The sequence below is a fragment of the Armigeres subalbatus genome, chromosome 3, assembly GCF_024139115.2.
Source record: "Armigeres subalbatus isolate Guangzhou_Male chromosome 3, GZ_Asu_2, whole genome shotgun sequence".
NCBI classification, from domain to species: domain Eukaryota; kingdom Metazoa; phylum Arthropoda; class Insecta; order Diptera; family Culicidae; genus Armigeres; species Armigeres subalbatus.
Window position 1 is genome coordinate 73,584,020 of NC_085141.1, and position 26,240 is coordinate 73,610,259.

The window sequence follows — 26,240 nt, forward strand, 5'->3', positions numbered from 1 at the left end:
GTACCTATTTGAATTACCCAGCAAGTTTCATTCTCAAATATCGTTCCCAAAGTTCTCAGATTGTAGTCGTACAGATCGATAATTTTACTAATTTGCCAATGACTAATAAACAAAAGTCAAGCCTGATCTGAAAACCCCTGCTCCTAGCAGCAGTTGAAGTTGCTCCTACCAGCATAGATGCAGCGTCGGCGCTGCCTAGGATAAGTAGTGGACGGGCGGCGAGCTACCCAGCTTGAAAAGTGCATCGAAAATTTCAACTTATTACTTCATCGGCAGTCCATGGGTTTGGACGCGTAAACCAGCCGTCGTGCGGTACCAAGTTGAAACGGTTCGATACTGCTGAACGCGCTCCCAACTTCATCACGGCAGATAACTATCTGACAACTCTTCGCGTAATCATCGTTTCTTGTGCAATGCCATCGCACACGGCAACTTAGATCCGGTGCTTAGCCAAAACAGGTGGTTCCTCGCATATCTCCTCTGGTCATGCGGCGGTGGAGATTCGATTGGCGACCCCCAGTGCATTCACCTTTCAGCGTCTGGAAGTTTCCGCTGCAACTTTAAATGTGCGGTACCTATGCAACATGAGTGAGTCGCTTCTAAAAAGAAACCAAATTGCGCAAACTATCTCGGTAAAGAACCAGCTGTGACAAGTGCCAGAACTTAAGAATTGGCGGTTAGTTGTTGAGAGAAGTAAGAAGAAAAACTGGAAGCCGAGATCCGATGTTGATTTATATGCAAGTGCCGAACGGATATTCTGTGCAGTGTGCAGCCAGACGTTAAAGGCAAAACTTGATTGTGCAACAAACTTGGAGGTTTTTTTTTCATGGATATTGCCGGAAACCGGGTCAAAGCGAGTGGGGTAGAATGAAAAAATCTAGAAGTGTGTTCATAAAGTTCTAACTGTTTGGGTGTCGGAAAAATCGAATTCTCGTTTTAATCGGGTTGATTCTACAACAAAGAGCTGTTAATCATGAACGTGCTTTCGTCGATTAGCTGCGCACAGTCAATGGAAGTAATAATGAGGATACAAATCACAGCAGTACTGTTGCTGCTTTTCGCAGCTGCCCAGGCCAAGGAGATTGCGATAAGAAATAAGGACTTCCCTCAGCTAAAAGAAAAACGTAAGTTACAAAATAAAACCTTAAAAATAAATTTTAGAATTTATTATTTACACATCAACAATTTACATTGACGATCAAGTGAGGAAATAAACGATACTGTCGGATTGTATTTTTATTATACACGGGGTAAGATAATAAAAACTTTAGTTTAAATGTGATATCAACATTTTTATCAACCAATGATTTGAGAGTCAAATTTAAAATTCATGACAAAACCTACATCTCCGCCAAAAAAAAAAGTTACAAAAAATACTTAATCATCTAAATAGTCCAGATAAATTTAGTGTCAGGGCGTGGCAAAATATGTAAAATATTTGATTGAATATTTTAGAAATACTCTCAGGGTTGGACTTACTATTGAATCAAACCCATTAGGATTCAACCGTCTAAGACGAGTTTAGTACTCTCCATTTAATTCCACTAATTATTTTGTTATTTTTTCAGATACGATTGACTCGAGTCAAGTACGAGACACTGAAGACGACTACACAGTTGTGGTCGAAATACGTATCTGAAAAGATAACAAAATAATTAGTGGAATTAAATGGAGAGTACTAAACTCGTCTCGTTGAATACATTCCACTAAAAAGAGCTTAAAATATTTTTTCCATTAGGATTGGTTATGTAGTTTACTTTGCTAGAATTTGAAGATAACTTATGTTTGGTTTCATATAAAGAGGCAGCTTGAACCTAATTGAAATTCTTCAAATTATGTTTGTTAACAAAACACTCTTCACCTACCCTAAATTAAACCAAGATGCTTTTCTCAATGCACACCAATTCATTTGTATTCATTTTCCTACTAAACTGACAAATGATTTAATATTTTTATATTCTTTGAACAAAACAAAACCAGAACTATGTTGAAGTCCTTGAATTTGCTTAGTTTTCATGTGATTTCAAAGTCCCCGACGCAAACGACTAGAAGCATGTTGAAATTGTTGTCGTACGCCAGGAACGAATTCAGGAGAGAAATGTATCATATTCGAACAAGACTCAATATGGGGTCGTTCAAAAATGATGTCACAGGTTTTAGGGGGTATACAAAAAAGCGTGACAGAGGGGGAAGGGGGCTCTAGAAATCTCAAAAAGTAGTGGACGTCATATTTGAATCGACCCTATCTGTCTTGATTCAAACTGCGAAACGAAATTGTTTCCAATTCTCAAATACCTAGATGGGACAATTATAGCCCTGTTCACTAAAAGCTGAAATGCTGACAATATATCAGGAGGTTCAGAAGTTATGTTTCCAAAAACCGTAAACTGTTTCTACATTATTACCGTTGCCTATGGAACACAGTCCGAGCAAAGTCTGAAAACATAATGCGAGCATATAGAAAACATATTTTGATATTGATATCAAATTGAAATCATAATTTGTTTTCAAATATGAATCATCATGACCAGTGTTGTAAAATGTCATTTGCATTCGTTTGTATAATTTTCCCAGAACTTTTTTCAGAAGGTAGCTATAAATTCATGTTGTATGACGAACTTATAGCGGTTAAATGGGCCTATAACTTTGTCTAACGAGACTTTGCTGTAAATATGTAATCTGGGGCGTAAGAGGCAAAATGTCATTCAAATGACATTATGTCAAATGACACGTGACATTTTGGAGAGTTTTCACTCTCCAGCCTTTGATGTTATACTTAGAGCAATGTACCCTTGGACAAAAATATAACCCTACTCAAGCGTTATGAGTACATTCAAAATTATGGAAGAAATTTTGCTTCTAAAGAAAGTTATGAACAAATTAGTCAAATGACATGCAGATGACATTTTACAAGCCTGATCATGACTAATTACATATTTTGATCTCAATTTGCTGTTGATTTCTAAATTGTATGATCTGACATCAAAATGTGTACTTATTTTGTTATCGGAACCAAAAACTAAATTAGTTTTCGATTTGCACCATTTGCACTCATCAATAGCAGCATTATTTTTCAATTTGATGTCACAGTAAGATTTTTCTGCTATACGTTTTGTTATTTTAACAATTAAAACGACCAAAATGATATCAAATTAAGTAATCATATTCGGCGTGGAGACGTGTCTTCTGGTCTTCGTGTCTCTGATTTCAACTAATCCCTATTATCGTCTTACAAAACGCTTGCCATTATAAATTTAATTCATCGTACCAAAATGCTATCTTTTCACTCCAACAACGAACTTTGAATTGGGAATGACTTGGTGTTTGGGGGCAGCACGGACTATGTCCAAGGGCTTGACGATCCATCCCCTTCTCCCTCCAGACTACTGCAAGTTTTGGGGCTTGCCTAGGATGTTGTGGGATTTGAGAGTGCACAATGAGCCACACCGGGAAGTTAGGATAAATAACATAAGTACATACACTTTGAATTTTAGTGGCAAAGTCATTGTTGTGGCTTTATTTTGATGTTGATTGCTATAGGGTGGTCCATATACATTTTAAGTTAAATTTAATTTTCGTATTTCTTATTTTTCGATATTCAAAAAAGTTGTTCCTTATTTAATTTTGAGGCACTTTGCTGAAGACACCATAGCTGTATGTTGTTTGTATCATTTGTTATGATAATTTCGAATAATAATGTTAGGGTGACCAGTAGTTTGCTGCTTTTATCATGTCACATTGTTTGAATCGGACAGATATTTCAAATCAAATTCAATTCAGAATCTTCCAACCTTACTAATGTTTGGTATATCATTTAGCCAAAGGTTTCTATTTAATATTGAATAATCAGGATGGACAAGTGATAGACAAATCTTCTTCTTCTTATTGGCATTACGTCCCCACACTGGGACAGAGTCGCCTCGGAGCTTAGTGTTCATTAAGCACTTCCATTTTTGCATTCGTATATCATGAGGTTAACACGATGATACTTTTATGCCTAGGGAAGTCGAGACAATTTCCAATCCGAAAATTGCCTAGACCGGCACCGGGAATCGAACTCAGCTACCCTCAGCATGGTCTTGCTTTGTAGCCGCGCGTCTTGCCGCACGGCTACGGAGGGCCCCACTTACACATGTGTATACTGCCGCTAACCACAAGTCAGACTTATCTGGATATGGCATCCATATACAGATAAGTCTGACTTGCGGTTAGCGGCAGTATAGTTTTTTTTTTTTTTTTCTTCCTAAACAATGGAGGGGGAATCTGCTCAACAGACATCCTGGGTTGACCAGGAAGTGCTGGGTTAGGGGCCACCTCCAATGAGGGAGGCAGGGCTGCATCCCCGACCAGCTAAACCGTTTCCATTGCCGCCAAGCCCATCGTCCCTTCGGTACAACCAGAAAGTAATGCTTCAAAGGGGGGCCAGTGCATGACGCACCCTCGAGGTTAGCTGCGTGTCCTTGCAGCATCGAACATCGTGACTCGCTTTTTTAGAAGAACACCATGGTATCGTGCCAGCGCATTGCCGGCTTTCCAGGTGGCCTTACCACGCCCTATGTCCTCGGAAGGTGGGCAGGGTCGACTTCGCGCCTGCTTCCCTCTGCACGACTGGTATCAAGAATGATGATGCCGCGTGCACCCCAAATTGACCTTTCTGCGATAGGGCCTATTCGCCAGCACACAGAGGGACTTGCCGACGCGAGGCCTACGCCTGCCCCAGCCTTGACGAGGACCCCTTTCCGTCCTCGGGCTCGGAACCCGCCTGGTTGACCGACGCCGCGAAAGCGACGATACCATGTTGTTCTTCGCGCGGCCACTTGTTCGATAAAAGGATCGAGTTCGACCACAGAGCATGACCACCGGTATGACCTATGAAGCCGACTCCGATCCCTTAGACCACCTCTTATTTGCGCCTGAACTAGCCATCCTTGAGTCCACGCGCCACCTTCTGTGTAGCTCCGAGACGATTTGGGCGATAGCCGATAAAACGGCGTTCCAGCCAACTTCGTCTTTACACATCCTCCGAACTAGGTTGTCCGGGGTAGTGTCCAGACCACATGTGGCAAGCATGTGGTCACGCATTGCGCGAAAACGTGAGCACACGAACAACACGTGTTCCGCCGTTTCCTCTAAACCTGCGCACACCAAACACTCGGGCGAAGCCGAGCAAGCCAGCTGCTCTACCTGCACTTTGATTTTGCAGCACGCTTAAACGCCGGGCACATCGAACCCCCCATGGGGTGCTTGCTGTTCACAGCTTTGCTGGAACAAATCAAACAATTGGGAGGATTCGTGCAGCATTGTGCCTTATGTCCCTCCAATCCGCAGCGTCGGCAGAGATTGCTTCTGTCAGGGCCTTTGCAGTCCCATTGCTTGTGCCCCGGTTCCAGGCACTTGAAGCTAACTTCGGGTTGCTCGTATATGCGCACAGGGCATACCGACCATCCCACCTTGACGCTCCCTAACTTGACTACCTTGGAGGCGTCCGCTGCAGATAGCCGAACCAATGCTACCTGCGTCCCTGCCGGACCTTTCCGTAGCCGAACGGCTGCGGTGGGCGTCTCCACTTCACACTGTCGCCGCAGTGCCGTGACGAGCTCTTCGACTTCAGTGATCTCGTCCAGGTCTTTAACCCTTAGATTCACCTCCGTCGTGAGTGCCCTCACCTTGACCGTCTCGCCTAGGACCTCCTCCGCCAACTTCTTGTAGGCGGCGCCCTTTTGCGAGACGCCCCGCTTCAGCTCGAGTATCATCTCGCCCATCCGGGTACGTCTTATTCTTCTTCAAGGGCCTTCTTTTCGGCCCTTGACGTCTTCGGTTTCCTCTTGTTCTTGACCAGGGTCCAGGAGGCGTCATTCCCCTCTATTTCCCTGGTCTGGTGCGGCTGAGAACTTTCAGCCTGCCGTAACCCCTTACCACCGTCTTGCCTGAGTGGACGGACCTTTCCAGGTCCTTCCTCCTCCGGTTTTGGAGGTACCTGACCGGGGTTCAGCTTCCCAGCCCCACTACCCTTGTTCGGGGTAGTAACCCTCCGCGTTTTGGAGCGACCCCCAGGAGCTCATCCCTGGAGACTGTCTCCTGTTTTTGTGTCTGCTCCGTTGGAGTAGTCACCCCCGACGTACCCGCAAATACTTGAGCCTCAGTCTGGGTAGACTTTGGCACCACCGTCTTAGCTGGCACGCCTTCGGTCGACTCGACCTTGCCCGAGTCCGCGAATCCTTGGGCCTCAGTCTGGACCTCGACTCCACCGATTTCACGGGTTTACACTTGGCCGTCCCGACCGCCCTCTCCAGCTTGGCGTCCAGCATCGACTTTCGAAGTTTCTGCAAGCTCCTCTTGAGGTCCTTGCTGATATTATGCTTCGATGACGCAAAGTCGATGATGGCGTCCAGCTGTTCCGTCGCCACCTCGAAGGCCGAAAGCCCATCGCGTTTGCGGTTCATCGCCTTCACAAGCCATGGGCCGTCAATAACCCCTTCCGGCGTTTTTATAGCCGAGAGGAAGGTTGAGTGACCCACGCTGGCGCTGCGCACTGAGCTGCCGACTATTGCCTCTGGCCTCCTAGGCGGAGACCTGAACAACCCACCTCTTGCGAAGGGGTTGTCGCCTACACTACTACCATTAATTGAAGAATTGACTTGGTTTTCCATTTTGGTCCCACGAGTTGCTCGGGAAAAGAGGTCCACCACGCCAGAGCCCAGCATAACGCGGTAAGGGACAATTACTGTGGGGGGTGCCCAGGTACCCCACAGGCTCCGTTAAAGGCCTAGCTTATTATTTCACCCCCCTGGCCATGCATCCCCTCGGCACGGGTCGCTTGACGCCTTGGGATTAGGGGTTAGGGACGATGGTCCCGGTCTAACTCGCAGTGGCCATGTAGAGGGGTCGTCAAGCCCTTGGACAAAGTCCCTGCAGCCCCAGCGGCAGTATAGTACACGTTCACATTAGTACTGTACTATATTGCCGCTAACCGCAAGTCGAGCACATCTGTATATGGGCCTCCATATACAGATGTGGTCGACTTGCGGTTAGCGGCGGTATACACATGTGGAAGTGTTGACTTGACACATGGATTGCGATTTGACTGTGTGTTATATTTGGGAATCTCGAGCTCATTCAGTAGCCGCTAGGTTTCGAAAGCCGACGGGGGTCCTTTGTAGCTTAGTTCGTTAAAGCACCTGTCTAGCGTACTGAGGGTCGTGGGTTCGAGTCCCTTCGAAGGGAAAGTGGTTGCCTCCAATACATTTTTCAAATCATTTTCTTCCACATATTGTACATATTCACATATGAGTTTTTAGAACATTGTAAATTATTAGTTTTTTTTTCTACGTAAGGTATTTTTTCCACAACCTCATACCATGAAAATAACCAAAAACTGCTCCAATACTAGCATTTTTCAAAACATGTCAATGACTCCGTAGAATTTGATTCTAGGTATAGGAATAGAATCAAAAAACATTCGAAAACGACTGAAAATTTCAATAATCGGTATATTTTATCTTATAACTGCTGTATCTCAGAAATGGCAGCACTCAGAAAAAATATAGTATATCTTTTCCATTGGAAATTTAACGCACTTTCATAAAATCGGGTCGATAAAAACGTAAAAAAATATTTCCACCATTTTTGAAAAACCTCACTTTTTTGTCCAAAATTTCTCCATTATGACTTATAGTGCAAAAAAATACATGTATTATTTGCTACAATATATCAAAAAATAAAAAAAATATTGAAAAACTCGTTTTTGAGAAAATCGACTTTTAAGTTTTATTTTCAATGTTTGAACAATCTTTTTTCGCAGTGTATATTTTTACACATAGCCCAATTGATTATGATGATACACTGCGCGGCGTTTGTAATGTTCCCAAGTGGATACTTGCACAAAACTTCACGCGGCGAATGACTGTCGAAAGGTACGGCCGCGCAAAACGATACACCGCAATGCTATTCACCCATAAGAATCAAGTAAACGGGGTGCACAAAACGCGGCGGTACCTTTCCTGAAGGGTACGCCGCGTGCAATTTTGAGAAAATCAGGCAATACTTAAAACTTTGCCCAAGACATCAAAACGATCGGATAAGCCGTTTTCAAGTTAATTTTTTTTAAAGTGTTCAAGGTAATTTTGCTTAGGCCCTTGTCAAAAGTTAGACTAGAGTCAAAATGGCAAACCAATGATGCAAATTATGTTTTTTGATCACAAAGAATGTATAGGCTAGGTGTACCAGTTGTGGCTTTAGCACCAGTTGTCGCACTAGTGCTTTATATGTCAAATGACCAATCAAATCACCGCAAACCAAGTTCATATCGATCAAGCATATTCATATGACACGATAACACCTTTGATTTCCTCCAAAACAAGCAAAGCATAATTGTAAAAATTGATTTTGCTTAATTTTTAACGTCCTTTGCACCAGTTGTAGCACTAGTGGTCCCAATTTGGCCAGTCCCATAAGAAAACAATGGGATTTTCCAAATAATGACCCAAAATTAAGAATAGCGTCACAACTGGTGCATGCGTTCCTATTATGGATTAATCAATTTTGAGTATAATAACAAATTTTAATGTGGTTTTCACAGCTGTTCTAAGGAGCAGGTAGTAAAACCTTTCGATTGATACCATGGATCCCCGGTAATATGACCGTTTTTAATCTGAACACTTTTAATTTGAACCCCGTTCGTTTGAACATCGTTCAAACTAAAAGTGGTTCAAACGTCATTTAGCACGTGGAATCGAGAAAAGAAAAATGGATCAGCGTGAAACGGAGCGCAGAATCAAAACAAACCAGCAAAGAGAGCAGCCAGAAACCAGCTTTTCTGATGCAAATAGAGTAACCAGAAGTACATATTAAAAATGAACCCCGTTAATTTGAATGAGATACCGTTCAAATTATCGGGGGTCCACGGTATATAAAGTCAACCCACATGCCTTTTACTTATTTTGACGTAAACTACGTCTAAGGGGAAAACTCAGATACAGGGTGTAAAACGGAAATTTTCAAATTTGAGACCGTCCCGAAATTAGGATAGACTTCAAACGCTAATAGCGTCTTTATATCTCGGTGGATTTTCGTGGTTTGCTTATCAATCGATTCGGAAACTCTCCAGCAATTTGCCAGTTCTATTGATACTCTTGATTATCAACGTTAAACTATTGAAAACGTTATTTCTTTCCAAACAGGGTGATAAATTCAGAAATAATCAATCCCGTTCATAAATCTCCATCACGGACATCAGATTGCAGTAAGGTACGGGCCTTTTGATCCAAAGCTTCGTTTTCCCTGTGTATAAAAAGTCCCGTGTTTTGCGTGCGCGCGTCATTTTCATTCTGGGTGTCACGGAGAATGGACCAAGGCGTCCAGTAGCGGTCCCAGTGATAACGGCTATCTCAGCGGTGGTGGTGCGGATGGAAATTTTTCGCTCGATGGTGGTGGCGGTCGTGGCAGCAGCAGCACATCATTTACATCCGTGTTCCAAACAGCGGATCGGGCAATCAACGGCGTCCATAGAGCCGAATCATCGGATCGCGGTCGCGCAGTCCAGTGGTTGCTGTTAATGAGGCACATAAGTGGAAACGAATCGGTTCTTTTCAGGACCACCATTATATTTGGGAGGAAGATTAAGTTGAAATATTTTTTCTGAAGTGCAACCGCTAGGAACTGGAAAATTCTTCAGTGAAATTTTCTAGCGTGATTCTTAGTTAGATGATTTTAGTGATTAAGAAAGTTGATATTAGACGAACTTTCTTCAAAGAACAAAGCATAATTGTTTGGCATTGGTAGCGGCATCATAGCATTAGTGCCGGTCCGAGCATGGGCTGTCGGCGGAAGATTGATACAGCTATTTTTTTACAGCAGATTTTTTTCACTATGCCGATTTAATGTCGTCGGTAGAATGTGAAGTTTTCACGCAAGATTTCTACTTTGGTTCTGTCGCTATGAGTGATTATTTACACACATTATTAAAGCTAAATCGGTACTTTGGAAAATCATTATTAGTTCTAAAGGAAGTTGATCCAAAATTAATTCTCTTCACAATCACTTCGCAACGGCAGACAGTTCAGTCGTAAAGATTCCGTCTGTAGCGGAATCATAAGCGCTCTTCGGAGAAAGATGTTACAATGAACTTTTCATTGGCATGGATGGAAGGCGGTTCAGCGGTAAATTATCGCTTGAGAGTGGATCATGGCGTTGGGCGATCCCAGCGACAAAGGCATCCCACAGCGATAGGCGGCAGTCAACGATGGTAGAGCGATAGTCGGGACGGCAGCCTAACTGTAGTGAAAATTTAGCCCGGTTGCGGTCCAAGCGAAAACAGCTGAAGCGTTGATGTTGGTCCCGTAAATGCGGTAAATGCTAATAGTGATTGGAGTCATTTAAAAATTTCATAAAATTGTAAATTAACGTCCAAGTTGGGTGGTTGAATCCCCGGAAATAGGCAATTACCTTTGATTAAACTGATATTTGATAATGCTTTCTTTAATTGAACGCATTCTCCTGGTTTAGGTCAAACATAGGAAATGATACTTTCTGTAGATGAACGCATTTTCCCGATATAAGGCGAACCGAGTTGATAACGCCTTTTTAAATAAACGCATTTGCCCGGTATAAGGAAAAAAATGAGATAATGCCTTCTTTAAATGTACGAATTTGCCCTGCTTAAGGCGAACAGAGTTGATATAGCCTCCTTTAGATAAACGCATTCGCCTGGTTTAAGGCAAACATTGGAGATGATACTTTCTTTTGTTTAAAGTAAACAGATTTGAGAATGCCTGCTTTTGATAAACGCGTTTGTCATGTATAAGGCCTTTACACTATCGCGTTTCCAAGGCATAACGAAACTATGCCTGTTTCTTGCTACGGGAAGAACAATCATATTTTTCGAGCAGAAGAGATCCTCTCAGTCTAGGGTCTTTCGCCATGCGCATTTTGTCAAAGTAAGGTATTAATTATTCACATGAATTATAAATAAACTTGGCACGGCAAATGCTGGGTAAAGCGTACCATTGGTACTTCGCGTACCTGAAGGAATAAAATAGACCCCATCTCGCGGTCCTTAGCCTCTTACCCAGCAACTCCTATCCCTACCTCTCCGCGGTGCTGGCCGGGATACGAGCAACCTTAGCAGGGCTGGTAGCAAGTCACTTTTTAGTGACTTGGTCACTATTTTGAGCCTAGTCACTAAAAAGTCACTATTTGCATCCAAAAGTCACTAAAGTCACTATTTTTCGAAAAATGGTCACTAAAGTCACTATTTTCGCACCACCGTTTGCAAAAAAAAAGTTCAAAATAAAAATCATATGTGCCTACCATTATTATCAACCAAATCAAATGTAAATCTGTTAGCAAAATATATAAAGTTTGAGAAATTGCTCCAAGGCCGTCTTATGAAAGACAGAGTGGATTCGAACCGTGGACTTCGGGATCTAGAGGCCTGTATGCAGACCACACAGCAAAGCTTGGGCTTACGTTTAGGCAACTCTGTTTATAAAGCGCAGGATTGTTACGACTACGCTTATTTCGAAATTTTCGCGGTTTTTGATGTTTTCGCGGATTTGATTTGATTTACATAACGGTTTTGAGGCTTCGCGCGGTATTAGTTTTGGGTGGGAATTTAATAAATAAGGAGCGTAGGCATTTTTGAATACATTATACTCTTGAGCACTCGTTTAACAAGTATTATAAGGGTAAGAACTTCACTTGTTGTAATTTTTCATCGTTTATAAATATCCATTTTTTGTCACGTCCATTTTGACATAATTCCGAGATATTTCTCAGTTTCTGATTGCTTAATCCCTCTACGATGAACCACACATTATGATATTGCCGACGTAGCATAACATTAGAATTCGGAAGTCGGGACTTCCGAACCGAACTTTCTTCCGAAATTTCATCTGTCAAACTAATTGATGTGTTGTTTAGCGCACTATTAGGCGAATCCGGCGCACTACTTCCTAAGTTGGGTAAGTTGCCTGTATCTGGAGAAAAATCCACCTTCGTTATAAAAAATTTCCTAACTTTGTTTCTTTTGGAGGAACTTTCACTGTAATTTCTGTAGCGATGACCGCAAAATCTTCCTGTAAAATTCCGTAAAAATTCCGCCTTGAATTTGGTAAATAATTTTCGAAAGGTTTTACTTAGGAATTCACCAAACAATATCTACAGGAATTCCCGAAAAGATTCCTACCGGAATTCATGAAAAAAAACCGCTTGTATTTGAAGGAGATTTTTTTTCAGGGATTCGCGGAGAAGTTTTTACAATAATTGACGTGCAGTTCCACGGAAATTCCTGAAAGACAGCAGGAATGTCTACAAAATATTCTGCCTTGAATTTATGGTGTGAAAGAATTTCCGGAAGTTTTTGTGCTGACATTCGCCATCGGATTTTTGTTGGAATTTCCGTTTGAACTCCTGGAGAAAGATTTCACAAGAATTTTCCGCACAATTTTTGTAAAAAAATCCTCACATTTTCCGCACAATTTTTGAAAAAAAATTTCCGCATGGGTTCCACAAAATTTCCACAAGGTTTTCCACAAAAAAACAACTCCCGCTGAAATTTCTGATTTTTTTTTTTAGAGATTTCCAAAGCAATTTCTGCATCAAATTTTTTAACAATTTTTCCTAATAAAGATTCATAAGCTTTGTGATTCCACATAATTCTCTGTCTAGTAATTGATTAGATCATTTTATTGCTTTTTACAGCGAAGAACCGTGCTAATTTTTCAACGTGCCAGAACGAATGTTCTCACGTCTAACTACATAAAAATTAGCGAAAGCCATTTGGATTGGGCTTCTTTCTAGCACTCTTTCACACTTGCAGCTGAATCATCTATATATGGTGAAACTTTTGGAAATATATTTTGACGAGACAATATTTTTTGAACGGCAGTACAAGCGCAAAATTTGTTAAATTTCATTCTGCTTTTCTCATACACAAACTGCAGTTTCACGAAAAACTTCCAGCTCATGTTAAACTTCATTACTACAATGCTGTAGAACTTGCTTTACCCGTGACGCTGGGTAAATACCATTGGGTGGTGTGTTACGGAATAAGGTTTACCATGGTCATATTGTTAGCCTCTGGATGTCCCAACTTATACCTTCCTCAATATCCAACTTCGTGGTATTTATGGTGGTGTCGCCAAGTCGGTTGCTAAGATCCATCCTCTCCCTAGTTACGGTGAAGATGCACACGGCCAGCAGTAGTAATCCTCATGCTTTTGTAATTTTTGTCTTTTCATTCTAATAAGGATTTGAAAAAAACATGATATCCCTAGTTTCCGATCTACTACGAGTTACACAGTGACAATACGAATGCACCTCAGCTCATACAAAAGTCACTATTTGGTCATTTTTTCTGCTTTCGAAAGTCACTATTTGGTCACTTTTTTCGTCATCGTTGGTCACTAAGTCACTATTTTGAACGGCATTTCTCGCTACCAGCCCTGTACTTCCAACACAGCCTCCCGTATCGGTACACCTGGAGATCACCACTGCAGACAGAATCACAAATCGATCACGTTCTGATTGATGGACGGCACTTCTCCGACATTATCGACGTCAGGACATATCGTGGCGCTAACATCGACTCTGATCACTATCTGGTGATGGTTAAACTGCGCCCAAAACTATCCGTCATCAACAATGTTCGGTACCGACGACCGCCGCGGTACGACCTAGAGCGACTGAAGCAACCTGATGTCCTCACTACATACGCGCAGCATCTCGAGGCAGCGTTGCCGGAAGAGGGTGAGCTCGATGGGGCCCCTCTTGAGGACTGCTGGAATACAGTCAAAGCAGCCATTAACGACGCAGCGGAGAGCAACGTCGGGTATATGGGTCGAAGTCGACGGAACGATTAGTTCGACGAAGAGTGCAGACAGATTCTGGAGGAGATGGACGCAGCGCGGGCGATCGCGCTGCAGCAAGGCACCCGGCAGAACGTGGAACCTTATAGACGGAAGCGGAGACAGCAAACCCGCCTTTTTCAGGAGAAGAAACGCCGCCTGGAAGAAACGGAGTGCGAGGAGATGGAACAGCTGTGCCGTTCTCAAGATACACGCAAGTTCTATCAGAAGCTCAACGCATCCCGCAAAGGCTTCGTGCCGCGAGCCGAAATGTGCCGGGATAAGGATGGGAGCATCTTGACGGACGAACGTGTGGTGATCGAAAGGTGGAAGCAGCACTACGAGGAACATCTGAATGGCGCTGAGAGTACAGGCAGTGAAAGTCAAGGCAGCGGAGGAGATGACTACGTCAGTTCAGCGGACGATGGAAGCCAATCAGCCCCCACCTTGAGGGAAGTTAAGGATGCCATTCAACAGCTAAAGACCAATAAAGCAGCTGGTAAGGATGGTATCGGAGCTGAACTCATCAAGATGGGCCCGGAAAAGCTGGCCACTTGCCTGCACAAACTGATAGTCAGAATCTGGGAAACGGAACATCTACCGGAGGAGTGGAAGGAAGGGGTTATATGCCCCATCTACAAGAATGGCGACAAACTGGAGTGTGAGAACTTTCGAGCGATTACCATCCTTAATGCCGCCTACAAAGTGATATCCCAGATCATCTTCCGTCGTCTGTCACCATTAGTGAACGAGTTCGTGGGAAGTTATCAAGCCGGCTTCGTTGACGGCCGCTCTACAACGGACCAGATCTTTACTGTACGGCAAATCCTTCAAAAATGCCGTGAATACCAGGTCCCAACGCACCATCTGTTCGTTGATTTCAAGGCGGCATACGACAGTGGGTATAGACCGCGTAGTGCTATGGAAAATTATGGACAAGAACAGCTTCCAGAACAGGTAAGCTTACCAGACTGATCCAAGCAACGGTGGATGGTATACAAAACTGTGTGAAGATTTCGGGAGAACACTCCAGTTCGTTCGAATCGCACCGGGGACTAAGACAAGGTGATGGACTTTCGTGCCTGTTGTTCAACATTGCGCTGGAAGGTGTCATGCGGAGAGCCGGGTGTAACAGCCGGGGTACGATTTTCAACAGATCCAGTCAATTTATTTGCTTCGCGGATGACATGGACATTGTCGGCCGAACATTTGCAAAGGTGGCAGAACTGTACACCCGCCTGAAACGTGAAGCAACAAAAGTTGGACTGGTGGTGAATGCGTCAAAGACAAAGTACATGCTTGTGGGCGGAACCGAGCGCGACAGGGCCCGCCTGGGAAGCAGTGTTACGATAGACGGGGATACCTTCGAGGTGGTCGAGGAATTCGTCTACCTCGGATCCTTGCTAACGGCTGACAACAACGTTAGTCGTGAAATACGAAGGCGCATCATCTGTGGAAGTCGGGCCTACTACGAGCTCCAGAAGAAACTGCGGTCGAAAAAGATTCGCCACCGCACCAAATGTGTCATGTACAAGACGCTTATAAGACCGGTTGTCCTCTACGGACATGAAACATGGACAATGCTCGAGGAGGACTTGCAAGCACTCGGAGTATTCGAGAGACGGATGCTTAGGACCATCTTTGGCGGTGTGCAAGAAGACGGTGTGTGGCGGCGAAGAATGAACCATGAGCTCGCCCAACTCTACGGCGAACCCAGTATCCAGAAGGTAGCTAAAGCCGGACGGGTACGATGGGCAGGACATGTTGCAAGAATGCCGGACAGCAATCCTGCAAAGATGGTGTTCGCTTCCGATCCGGCAGGTACGAGACGGCGTGGAGCGCAGCGAGCGAGATGGGCAGACCAGGTGCAAAACGACTTGGCGAGCGTGGGGCGTATCCGAGGATGGAGAGATGCGGCCTCGAACCGTGCATTGTGGCGTCAAATTGTTGATTCAATGTTATCTGTTTAGATGTTAACTAAATAAATGAAATGAAATGAATAAATAAACTTCTATTGATTAACTTTTTCCATGCAAAAAACTATAAACTCGAAATCAGGACTGATTCGGGATAGTGGGTCATTCGGGGTGATGGCATTCGGGGTAGTGACTCATTCGGGGTAATGGCGTTCGGGGTAGTTGCTTTCGGGGTAATGGTATTATGGGTAATGTAATTATGGGTAGTGTCGTAGAGTCGTAGCAAAAGTGTCACTCATTTTTCATGCACTTGTCCTGAACCGATTGACTCGCAACATATTGCACTCGACGCAGAATCCTGTCCCATTGTTTCCTATTGGAAATTGACCAGATCGGACTATGGGCTCGGAAGTTATAAACATAATACAATTTTTCATTTACACGAGAAAGGCACCATCATGGATTAATCAGGGTTTTTTTGCCATGGCGATTTATTTTTGTTCGTACAGTTCAATATATTTATGTAAGACTGTACCCCATGTGTGACGAAAAATATTACTGCTCTTTGTCTGCACCTAATTTGAGAAGCCTTAAAGAACACAGTAAAAAATCAAGCAGTGACGGGCCCCAGGTGCCAAATGGCCTAATTCTATCGAAGTGTTGAAATAGGATCAAAATCCTAGACAAAAGATAAGCTATGAATGCAGCAGATTAGCTGTTGTAGACAAAATGCAATAGACAATAAAAATGTATTTACGGGATTGACTGATGGACCAAAATTTAAAACAAAACCTCGTTAAATCCCGTGAAGGGCACTAAGGGGGAACGTTAGTTATTTTATCTCGTTTGTTTGTAGAAATTCTATTGTAAGAAACTTTTGAGCCTATGGTGTAACGGTAAATTAAAAAAAAAAACAATGGGACAGGATTCCCCGTCGAATTCAACCTGCTGCAAGCAAATAGGTTACGGATGAGTGTTGATTAGACTTTTGCGCACACATACTCACACATACTGACATATTTTCAATTCGATAAACTGATTCGATTGGTATAAAACTCTATAGGTGCCCGGCCCTTCTAATAAAAGTACGGATTTGAAGCGATCTTATAGCCTTTACGTTTATGTACTTAGTATACGAGAAAGACAAAATTATCGGAATAAATTCACAAATAATAAAAAAATATGGTGCACCTGAACTTAAAATTATCCATCCATCGCCTTCTATGATTTCAAATACAGTATACCCCCGCTGATCCGACAAATGTATGGCCGGACTATCTGGGTTTCTCTCGTTAATCCGACTGTCAAATCCATACACATGAACCAAAACAAAATCACAGCACATATTTGAAAACTGACAGCATAATGTGTTTAAATGGGTGTTGATACTTTTTAATCCGGAAAATTCCGAATTAGCGAGATCCGGACTAACGAGTCGTCGGACTAGCGAGGTCCGGATAAGCGGGGGGATACTGTACATTATCCAAATAATCCAACCTGACCTCCTGAATATAGTTCCATATATGGTTTATACGATCGAAACGATATCAAATCATCAATCAATTATTAAACCTGTTGTTTTATTAACCATTGCGCTTTGCCTAACAGTTTTGTTTACATAAGACACGAAAAAGCAGGCAAGTTAAACTGAACTGTTGTCATCATTACTCTCAGCTAGAAAAGCAAAGCCAAGCTAGGCAATTTGGTTTACCGGCCAGTTAGCCAATAGTCCACTGGCTTGAAGTTGCATTATTTAACGGCCACTCGACCAAAACCCACAACTAAAGAGAAATAATAATTATATTTTTTGTTATTGATCAATGTCTATTGCTACGCAAAAACCAAGAGTTATTAATGAAATCACCTTCGTTTCTTTCTGTACATTGCAGCCGATTGGCTACGTGTTTGCCGCCGAGACAACCCAAATGAAGATCACTGCTTCAAGAAGATGTTTGAGGAGACGTTTCCATACATTGCCAAAGGTAACCGAGCGATTGTAAATTGTTGTTGAACATCAATCACAATCATAAACCCATCACGATAACTGTTTTCTATTTTTTTTTCTGCCAACCCCGTAGGTATATCCGAAATTGGAGTCCAAACCTTTGATCCGCTGCGAATAGAGTCTGTTCAAGTTTCACGTGGCTCCGGTGCGCTTATGCTCAGCGGTGGTTTCAAAAAACTAACTATCAAGGGTCCATCAAATACAACCGTGCAAAAGGCTAATCTGGATTTCAGAACTCACGCCCTGAATTTTGATCTGGAAATTCCAAAGCTGAAGATCGATGCAATTTACAATCTGAAAGGGAATGTCCTTCTTTTGCCACTGGTGGGCGATGGCGACGTAACTATGGTACTGAAAGACGTTAAGACATCCGTCGTTACCAAGTTCAGTGTGCGCCCTTTGCCTGAGGTAAGTGGGTGGTAAAAACCACAGCATGGCAATTGCAGCAAAAAGGATTGTAGCTCTCCTTGAAAAATTCCTGAAGTTCCGTTGGATTCATTATCATTTCATTTTGTGATTGTTTCAGGATGCAATTTTCATCGAGGAAATGAAAGTCACCTTTCTGGTCGGTGGCATGCGCATTCATCTGGACAACCTCTTCCAAGGTAACCAGGTGCTCGGGGCGTCGTTGAATCTGTTTTTGAATCAGAATGCCAACGAAGTGATTGCAGAGTTAAGAACGGACCTCGAGCATGGATTGGCGGATATCTTTACCGGGCTGTGGAACGAACTATTTAACAAATTGCCTCTGAAACTTTGGCTGGTGTGATAATATCCGTGTTCGATGAGTAAGATATTTCTAAGGACAATGAAAGCAATGCAATGCAACTGCTTACAACAACTACGAGAAACTACGTACAATTCTGTGTAAATATGAACTTAAATCTATTGAAATCTTAAACTTCTCTATGAAAATATTTTTACTAGATTAATAAGCGTTATTAGAGCAGCATGTTTGGAAGGACTGACCAAAATCTCCAAGATATTATCATTAAATTAAAAATAGCAAAATTATCTTGTAAATAGTGTTAGAATGTTAAAACAAATTATCAAGGTTATCAGTATCAATGCTAGTGATTGATATCACCGCCACCCAGTTACAGGAAAAACTTTTGCACTCCTCAAATCTATTCAAGGGTGATCATAGACAAAAATAAAGAGTACCAATCGTAACATCGTAGCAATGTGGATTCTCAAACGTTTCATTGAGAATTTTAAATTTGAATCAGAATTTGGAAACGACAAAAATAAATCTCACAGAAGTGAAAGTAACCAGACTTCTGTTTTAATACTGAAATTAAATTAAAATAGTAGACTTTTTTACTCACGAATTTCCTGGAAGTAATGTAAATTGATAAGAATGACGAAGTTAATTAGGATTCCCGATTATTTGGATCATAGATAGAAATCTAACAAATGGGGTGATCGTCCCTTGCTACCACTCTCATAGTGGAGGTAGTGAGTTTTCGAAAGATTTTCCGCAATTATGCTTGTTGCGATGATTTTAGCTGAAGCGTCAAACTAGAATTGTGCTACCAAACTAATTTTACCAATAGATTTCGCACGAAAGTATATTAATAAATAAATCTCTCAATTAAATGGTGCTACTCTACCAATAGTGGTGGATCCCATAAGAAATAAAAATACAGACACACAAACTAATCCACCTAGCAATGCCTTTCTCGTGTATTTGATCATTTGATCATCGTATTTTGATCATAACTTTTGATCCCATCGTCCGATCTGGCAAATTTTCAATATGAAACAATGGGAAACGACTCTTCAAGGAATGTAATTTATTGCACGCAAATCGGGTCATTATAAATTCATAAAACATGAGTGAGTTTCATTTTGCGAAATGAGAATGTTATGAAACGCGCAAAGTTTTGATTGTTCCAGAAACAACATTGCCCGTGAGAAGTCATATAAGGTACACTGGGGGGGAAGTGGAAAAAGGGGGTAAGTGTAAAAATCGACTCGAAAAATTGGAATTGTACATACTTTACAGTTTTCACCACATCATAACATTTTTTTTTTCAACTAGCAATAATCGCACCTCGGTTGTACCTCATTGGTTACGATATCGCCACTGCGCAAAGCTAACACATCATAACATTATGCAGGAATATACTTTGATGCTCACACTAATACTATGTTGAAATTTGTATAATACATACACTAACACGGTTAACGCTTGAACTGTAATTTAAGGTTTCGCAAAAAGTTGATTTTTGCATTCAAAAAATCAATTCTTATTGTCCTTTTTTCCAATTGTCCTTTTTTCAAGTGAATTTATATCACAGGTGACCATTATAATACAATTAAACTTATCCCATTCAATTGGTAATGGTTTGTACCAAGAACGCAAATAATTCAAAGATTTTACACTTACCCCAGGTATCAAACACTGCGGGGGAAGTGGATAATGTTCTAATTACGCATTTTTTTACGCATTCGTATCTGTTGATACAAAGTGAATTTCGTGGAAGTAAATGAAATAGTGAAGTCTTTTTAAGTTTGTAGCATTTCCCCTAAGACGCTTAATATTTATTTACAGGGGTTAGACAAAAAGGTTGAGATAGGCAAAATTTTGTCAAAGTTCAAGTCAGCATAACTTTGCATAGAATGATCCGATTTTGATAAAATTGGGACCATCGGACGCGGAAACTCTTCTAGTACACTATCCCCATGCAAAACCTGAGATTGGCCCTTGGCCACCGGAGATGTTCCGGGTTTTCCGAGGGTACCTTCAAGATGCATTTTTTCCACTGCTTGTCATTTTATTTGACGTTTACTTTCATCATGTCCAAAAACTAGAACTAATATGCCGACGAATGGTGGCTGTAGATCGAGAATCCATCAAAACTACGCAGATATATGAACATTTCCGTAAAAACGGTCCCGGTAGCATGATGAAATGATAACAGATCGGAATAATGCAAATATGAGTATCTAACTTCATGACTTTGCGAAACGATGATTACAGAAACATTTCCAAAATGATAGTGTCCACTGCCACCCTTATAGCAGGCTCCAAGGGCCTTCAAGGAGGAGCCGGTTTTGCACCATCTGGAACGATGCATAAATGGGTGTCAAAATTCATGTTTTTTCAATACGAAGAATATAGAATCTTTATTAAAGATACATTTCGAGGACTGTAAGACTCTATGGTCAATTTGTAACAGGTTCCGGATGTTCTGCAAAAGTGACATTTATTCAGGGTGTATGGCCAATCCCACACCGTTTTCACGAAAATGGCTGTATCTCTGCGTATACCTAATGGATTTTAGACCTGCAGCCAGCATTGGTCAGCATATTAGTTCTAGTTTCTGGGGAAACCATAAAACATGATGAAAGTAAACGTCACATAAAATGACAAGCAGAAGAAAAAATGCATTTTTAACATACCCTCAGAAAACCCGGAACATCTCCGGTGGCCAAGGACCTATTTCAGGTTTTGCATGGGGATAGTATACTAGAAGAGTTTCTGCGTCCGATGCAGGGTTGTTAATCGATAAATTATCATCGTTAATTTAACGCCAACTTCGATAACGATAACGCTTTTACGATAATGCTTCGTTGACGATAAAGTGAGCGTTGAATTAACGTTATCGTTATCGAGTATTCGTTGATTTATCGATAATTATCGAGTTAACTGTAACATGTACTATAGTTCAAAGCGCAAATATTTACAAGTTGAATTTGCAATATCTATTCAGGAACGCCTGAATTAAATTGAGATTCAAGGAGGTCATCGAATTGACCAAAACATTATTTCGTTCAATCATTAAAGTTCTTACAGAGTCGCAGTTGTACACAGTAGAGAATCTGAGAGGATTTTTAATGTCTACCAAGTGGCGTAGCCACGGGGGGTTTGGGCACAACCCCCCCCCCCCCCAAGAGACGAAATTTTTAGAAGAAATTTTTTTTTTGAAGAAAAAAAATGTTCAGAAAACCCCCCCCCCCCAGACCAATTTTCTAGCTACGCCACTGTGTCTACCTATACTTATGTTTAATCTAGCATGATTAATAAAGCTTCTGTTTTGAAGATCCGGAGCACTCAGATATATAAATATTTTATGACTCACAGTTTAGACTAAACTCTTTAGTCTAACCAAATCATATTGAATAGATGACGAGGCTAGTCCACCAACCTGTCGAGAAAATGTTTTCTCGGTTCTGGTGCTGCCTGGAATACAGCACAACAGATCGCTGCATCAAATAAATTTCTAGTGCTTGGATCCCAATATATTTCCCAAGGGTTCCGATTGATTCCAGGTGAATATTCTTGCTTATACGATAAGGATTAGCGAAGAAAAGTCATCATGCTCTCTCATTAAAAGCGTACTTATATTTAAGTGTCACTGTATCAGAGAAGTAAGTCCGCCAGGGTAGTGCGAATTTCCGCGATCTTCTTATTGGAAAAACACTAAACCACCAACAGAGCACCTCACTTCTCATTGTTTCGTAGAGCAGCAGGCATTAAGCAATCATTTCAGAGTGCCCCGCTTCAATCAAAATTCACTCTCATCAACCAGCTGCAAACAATTTGTTCCATTCTCGGCTTCTGTCAAAATTTTACACCAACCTTATTCGCGTAATCTAGTAACCCCATTATCGCAAAATTATCGAGTTAACTTACGTTAAATTATCGAACTCCGATAATAATTCAGTTGATTCATCGTTATCGTAGCAACCGATAACGTTGATCACAATCAACTTTATCGGCGATAACGATAAATTAACGATTAACAACCCTGCCCTAGCAGCACACATGTTCCACATAGGTTACTGCAACTCATATGTGACTAGATTTAGTCACAATCAAGTTGCTGCAACCATTTTTGTCCATTTTGTGCTGCTCGGGTGGTCCGATGGTCCCAATTTCATCGGAATCGGATTTTTCTACGCAAAGTTATGCTGATTTGAACTTCGACAAAATTTTGACTATCTCAACCTTTTTGTCTAACCCCTGTATCATTAAAAACTAACTCATTTTTCGAGCACGTTCAAAGAGAGATCTGAGTAGGCAAAGCCGCGTAGTCGATAGCAGTTCTATTCTGCTGTCAGATGAATATTAAAAAATGTGAATTCGTAACTAGTGAAGTCTCAATAGAATATCAAGTGTCATCGACAAATACAGATTGAAATTGCCTCAAGTCACGCTCCTTTCTTTGGCCCAGAAGTAGAAGCGGAGCCACTTCAATGTTCATAGAAAGAGGCGTTTTACAATTGCGTTTATTTATCTTAAATCTTTCGATTAATATTTTTTCATAACTCAATGTTAAATTTGAATGGACCAATCAATGAGCAAAAACCGCCGCTATGAAATGAACAGATCGCGCCACCGTAGACATGTTCTGTCAAAAGCACACGAATAGAAGTATGCATATACAGTGCCGCCGTTGTTTTCATGTGGTGAGTGCTAAATGAGTTACCTTGATTGATCCATTCCGTGGATATGATTCAAAACTTGAAATACAAAAATCGCCAGCTTGGATGATGGAATTTTGAAACCTTTTGTAGGATTAATTACACATACATCGGAGTAAGCGACTCAATTGGTGTGTGAGTTATGAGATGACGAGTTCTGCTTTAATCAGAGCAATTCAAAATATCAAGTCGCCCTGGATGGTCATTGGTTCGATTCCCAGCCCCTCCCAATTCCTTGCCAGTCGCCGGATCCGTAGCCCATACGGTGACGTTTTTGGGTACGCGTCTTACCGTTATGGCTGCCTGATGACGACTGAAAACTTGTTCTTTTTCGAGGCATTCTTCCAACCTTCAACGTTACCCGGATAAATGGCAACCGAGCAATGCAACGGTCACGGCATGGACGAACGAACTCAATGGACTCACGACGAGATAGACTGGCAACGACAACAATAATGAGTAATGGAAATCCAAATATAAATTCTGTGTGAATTCTGTACAGCAGAATATCACAGTAGATCTCGGTACAGTAGCGGTTAAGTAACTCAAAGTGCCTAACAAATAAAGAAAGGAATAAAAAAATCAACTCGTCCAGTTAACCTCCGGCGTAACCCACTTCTATCCATCACAAGCTTTTCATAAGCATTCGAAAATATGATTAGAGCTAATTTTGTCCGTAGTTTGAAATATCGTTAAACGAATAAATTATATCAACAATGAGCATTTCAAGACAACATTTTCAAAACGACTTATCTGCTTTTGTAAACAAAGATTCGAACGTCTATTTGACGAATCTGATAGCGCTCCCACGTAAACAAACACTACCAATAGATAGGTGAAGGCTTCGGCTACCTGATGATGACGTTGGTTTGTGTCGAAGTGCTATCAGATTCGTGAAATAGACTTTTGAATCTTTGTTTACAAAAACAGATAAGTCGTTTTGAAAATTTTGTCTTGATTTGTAGTTTTGAGAGAAAGTTATCGGGTAATCGCACTTTCTTTTACTATCATCCGATGAAGAACGCCCAAATAATAATTCAAATAGGTTGTAGTTTGTCAAAAATGCTTCCTACACGCAAAAAAATGTTGCGGTCGAAACTACTATTCCGAGGGTTAATTTAAGAATACGCACCGACGATTTTCAGCAGACAACAAACCCGTTTGATTTTACCATGCGCGCAGTAAAAATCAACTGTGGTCGTGGTGGAATGTTGTTACATGAACTGAATTAGTGGAGAATTTGTCCGAATGCATGGTTAATTTAACTGAAAAATTTGTGGTTGTTTTAAAAACATGGCGTAGTCTACAAAATAGTAATTGTTACCATGGAATTTTTTTCTGTGTACATTTTTGGTTTTCCAAAAGTTGACGTTTATAGTCTGTTTGGATTACGAGATGTTATACGACAACTTTGACATCAAGAACCTTCTTATTATAGTTTCATCCTGATAAAGCATGAAGACGGAATAGGTTCTTAAAATAGTTTTAGCTACTTTCTGAATATTTCAAAGACACCGTGATTTTTTTCAGATTTTGTAACATGTGTAATTTTGAACATGGCATCAAATTGTTGATTCAGTGTCTGTTCAGATGTAGACTAAATAAATGAAAATGAACATGTGTAATAAATAGTTCACTTTTTTAGTCATGTATTTATTTGGTAGGCACTCTGTGTTCTTAACCGCTACTGTGCCGGGAGATCTACTGTGGTATTCTGTTGTACATAATCCACAAAGAATCTATTTTTAGATATCCATAATTCGTTGTTGTTGTCGTTGCCAGTCCAACGTGTTAACGACCCAAGCCAGAGATGTTGTACTGATCGAACAGGAGAGCGACATCGGTCCTCGACTCCGAGACCGACGGACACAGCAGCTGCTGGGCAAATGCACAGTGGTTAAGATTCAATTGTGTTGCTTGCGTGGCTTCTTCTTGTTTTCCTCTCCGATGGGACACGGAGGTCCACCCATAACGTGATTATATGCTTGCTTTTTGCTGGCGCTGATGGTAACTTATTGCATTCCTGCGCCATGTGCCCTTCCCAACCACAATGACGACGCAGGTTGCTACTGTCTGGGCCCTTAAAGTCGTAGGACTTATGTACCGACTCTAAGCACCAATAGTACCAGTCCAGTTTGCTTATTGGGCTTACTGACCAGCCGATTCCAACATCCCTCGCTCCATTAATTAAAGTAGGCTAGCTGCGTGCCAAATAGAAGACCTTTGTACCACGTTCGTGACCTCGTCCAGTTACTTGCACTGGAAGGTCACTTCCGTCCCCAACGACCTCACCTCGGCGCCGTCACCCAATATCTCTTTCCGAGCAGCACAAGTCAGACAAAAATAGTTGCAGCAACTCGATTGTGACTAAATCTGGTCACATAGGGACACGGCAGGTATTTCCGTCCATCGTCATAGGGGCTAAAACCAACGAAAGCAACGTACATTTGCTAGAACTCCACTATAGCAGAACGTTTCTCTTGAGCTTACACTCATGCGTACCAAATGAGTTTTACAAAAAAGCATCTCTTTTATTGGTTTTCGAGACTATGACGAACAGACGAAAATACCTGCCGTGTCCCTATGGGTCGCAGCATCCTATGTGAAGTATGTGTGCTGCTAGGGTTGGGCCAGTCGTCCCGCTAGCTCCACGTTTCAGCACCAAAATCATTTCACCAGTCTTGGTGCGTCTGACGCTTCGTGCGTCCTGTTCCAGCGTCGAAAGCCTTTCGGTCGCCTGCATCGACGTCGGCGTACTTATGATTAACAGTTTTGAGCAGCAAGGCCTCTACTCTGTCCTTAGCTTTCTCTGCGGCTCGACTTCCGCTTTGAGCTACTGATCAGCTGCCAGGGTCCCTTGTACCGATGACAGGTATCCTCTTGTGGCCCGGCGACTTGCGTTTGGTTGGTGCCTTTCGCTTTTTTGGGCCGAGAAGTCGCCTTCTCGGGTCAACGCCCTTCGGGCATCACTGCATCCCGATCTGCTCCGTCAAGACGACGTTTGGCCTACTGTCGCCTACTGCTTGGCTTTGCTCTGAGCAC

At 41.9% G+C, this 26,240-nt stretch overlaps 1 protein-coding gene and 1 non-coding gene across 2 annotated transcripts; one reads left to right on the forward strand and one right to left on the reverse strand.

Moving 5' to 3' along the window:
• The first annotated feature begins 276 nt into the window (after positions 1–276).
• LOC134219892 (protein takeout-like) lies at positions 277–18,809 on the forward strand. The gene is made up of 4 exons (XM_062698788.1): positions 277–1,124; positions 17,650–17,742; positions 17,839–18,173; positions 18,292–18,809. The coding sequence occupies exons 1-4, from the start codon at positions 974–976 to the stop codon at positions 18,532–18,534; spliced, it is 822 nt and encodes a 273-aa protein (XP_062554772.1). The 5' UTR covers positions 277–973; the 3' UTR covers positions 18,535–18,809.
• A 922-nt stretch (positions 18,810–19,731) lies between these two features.
• Positions 19,732–19,866, reverse strand: LOC134228211 (U4 spliceosomal RNA). The gene has a single exon (XR_009983878.1). It is a non-coding gene; the product is annotated as a U4 spliceosomal RNA (small nuclear RNA).
• Between the last annotated feature and the right edge of the window lie 6,374 nt (positions 19,867–26,240).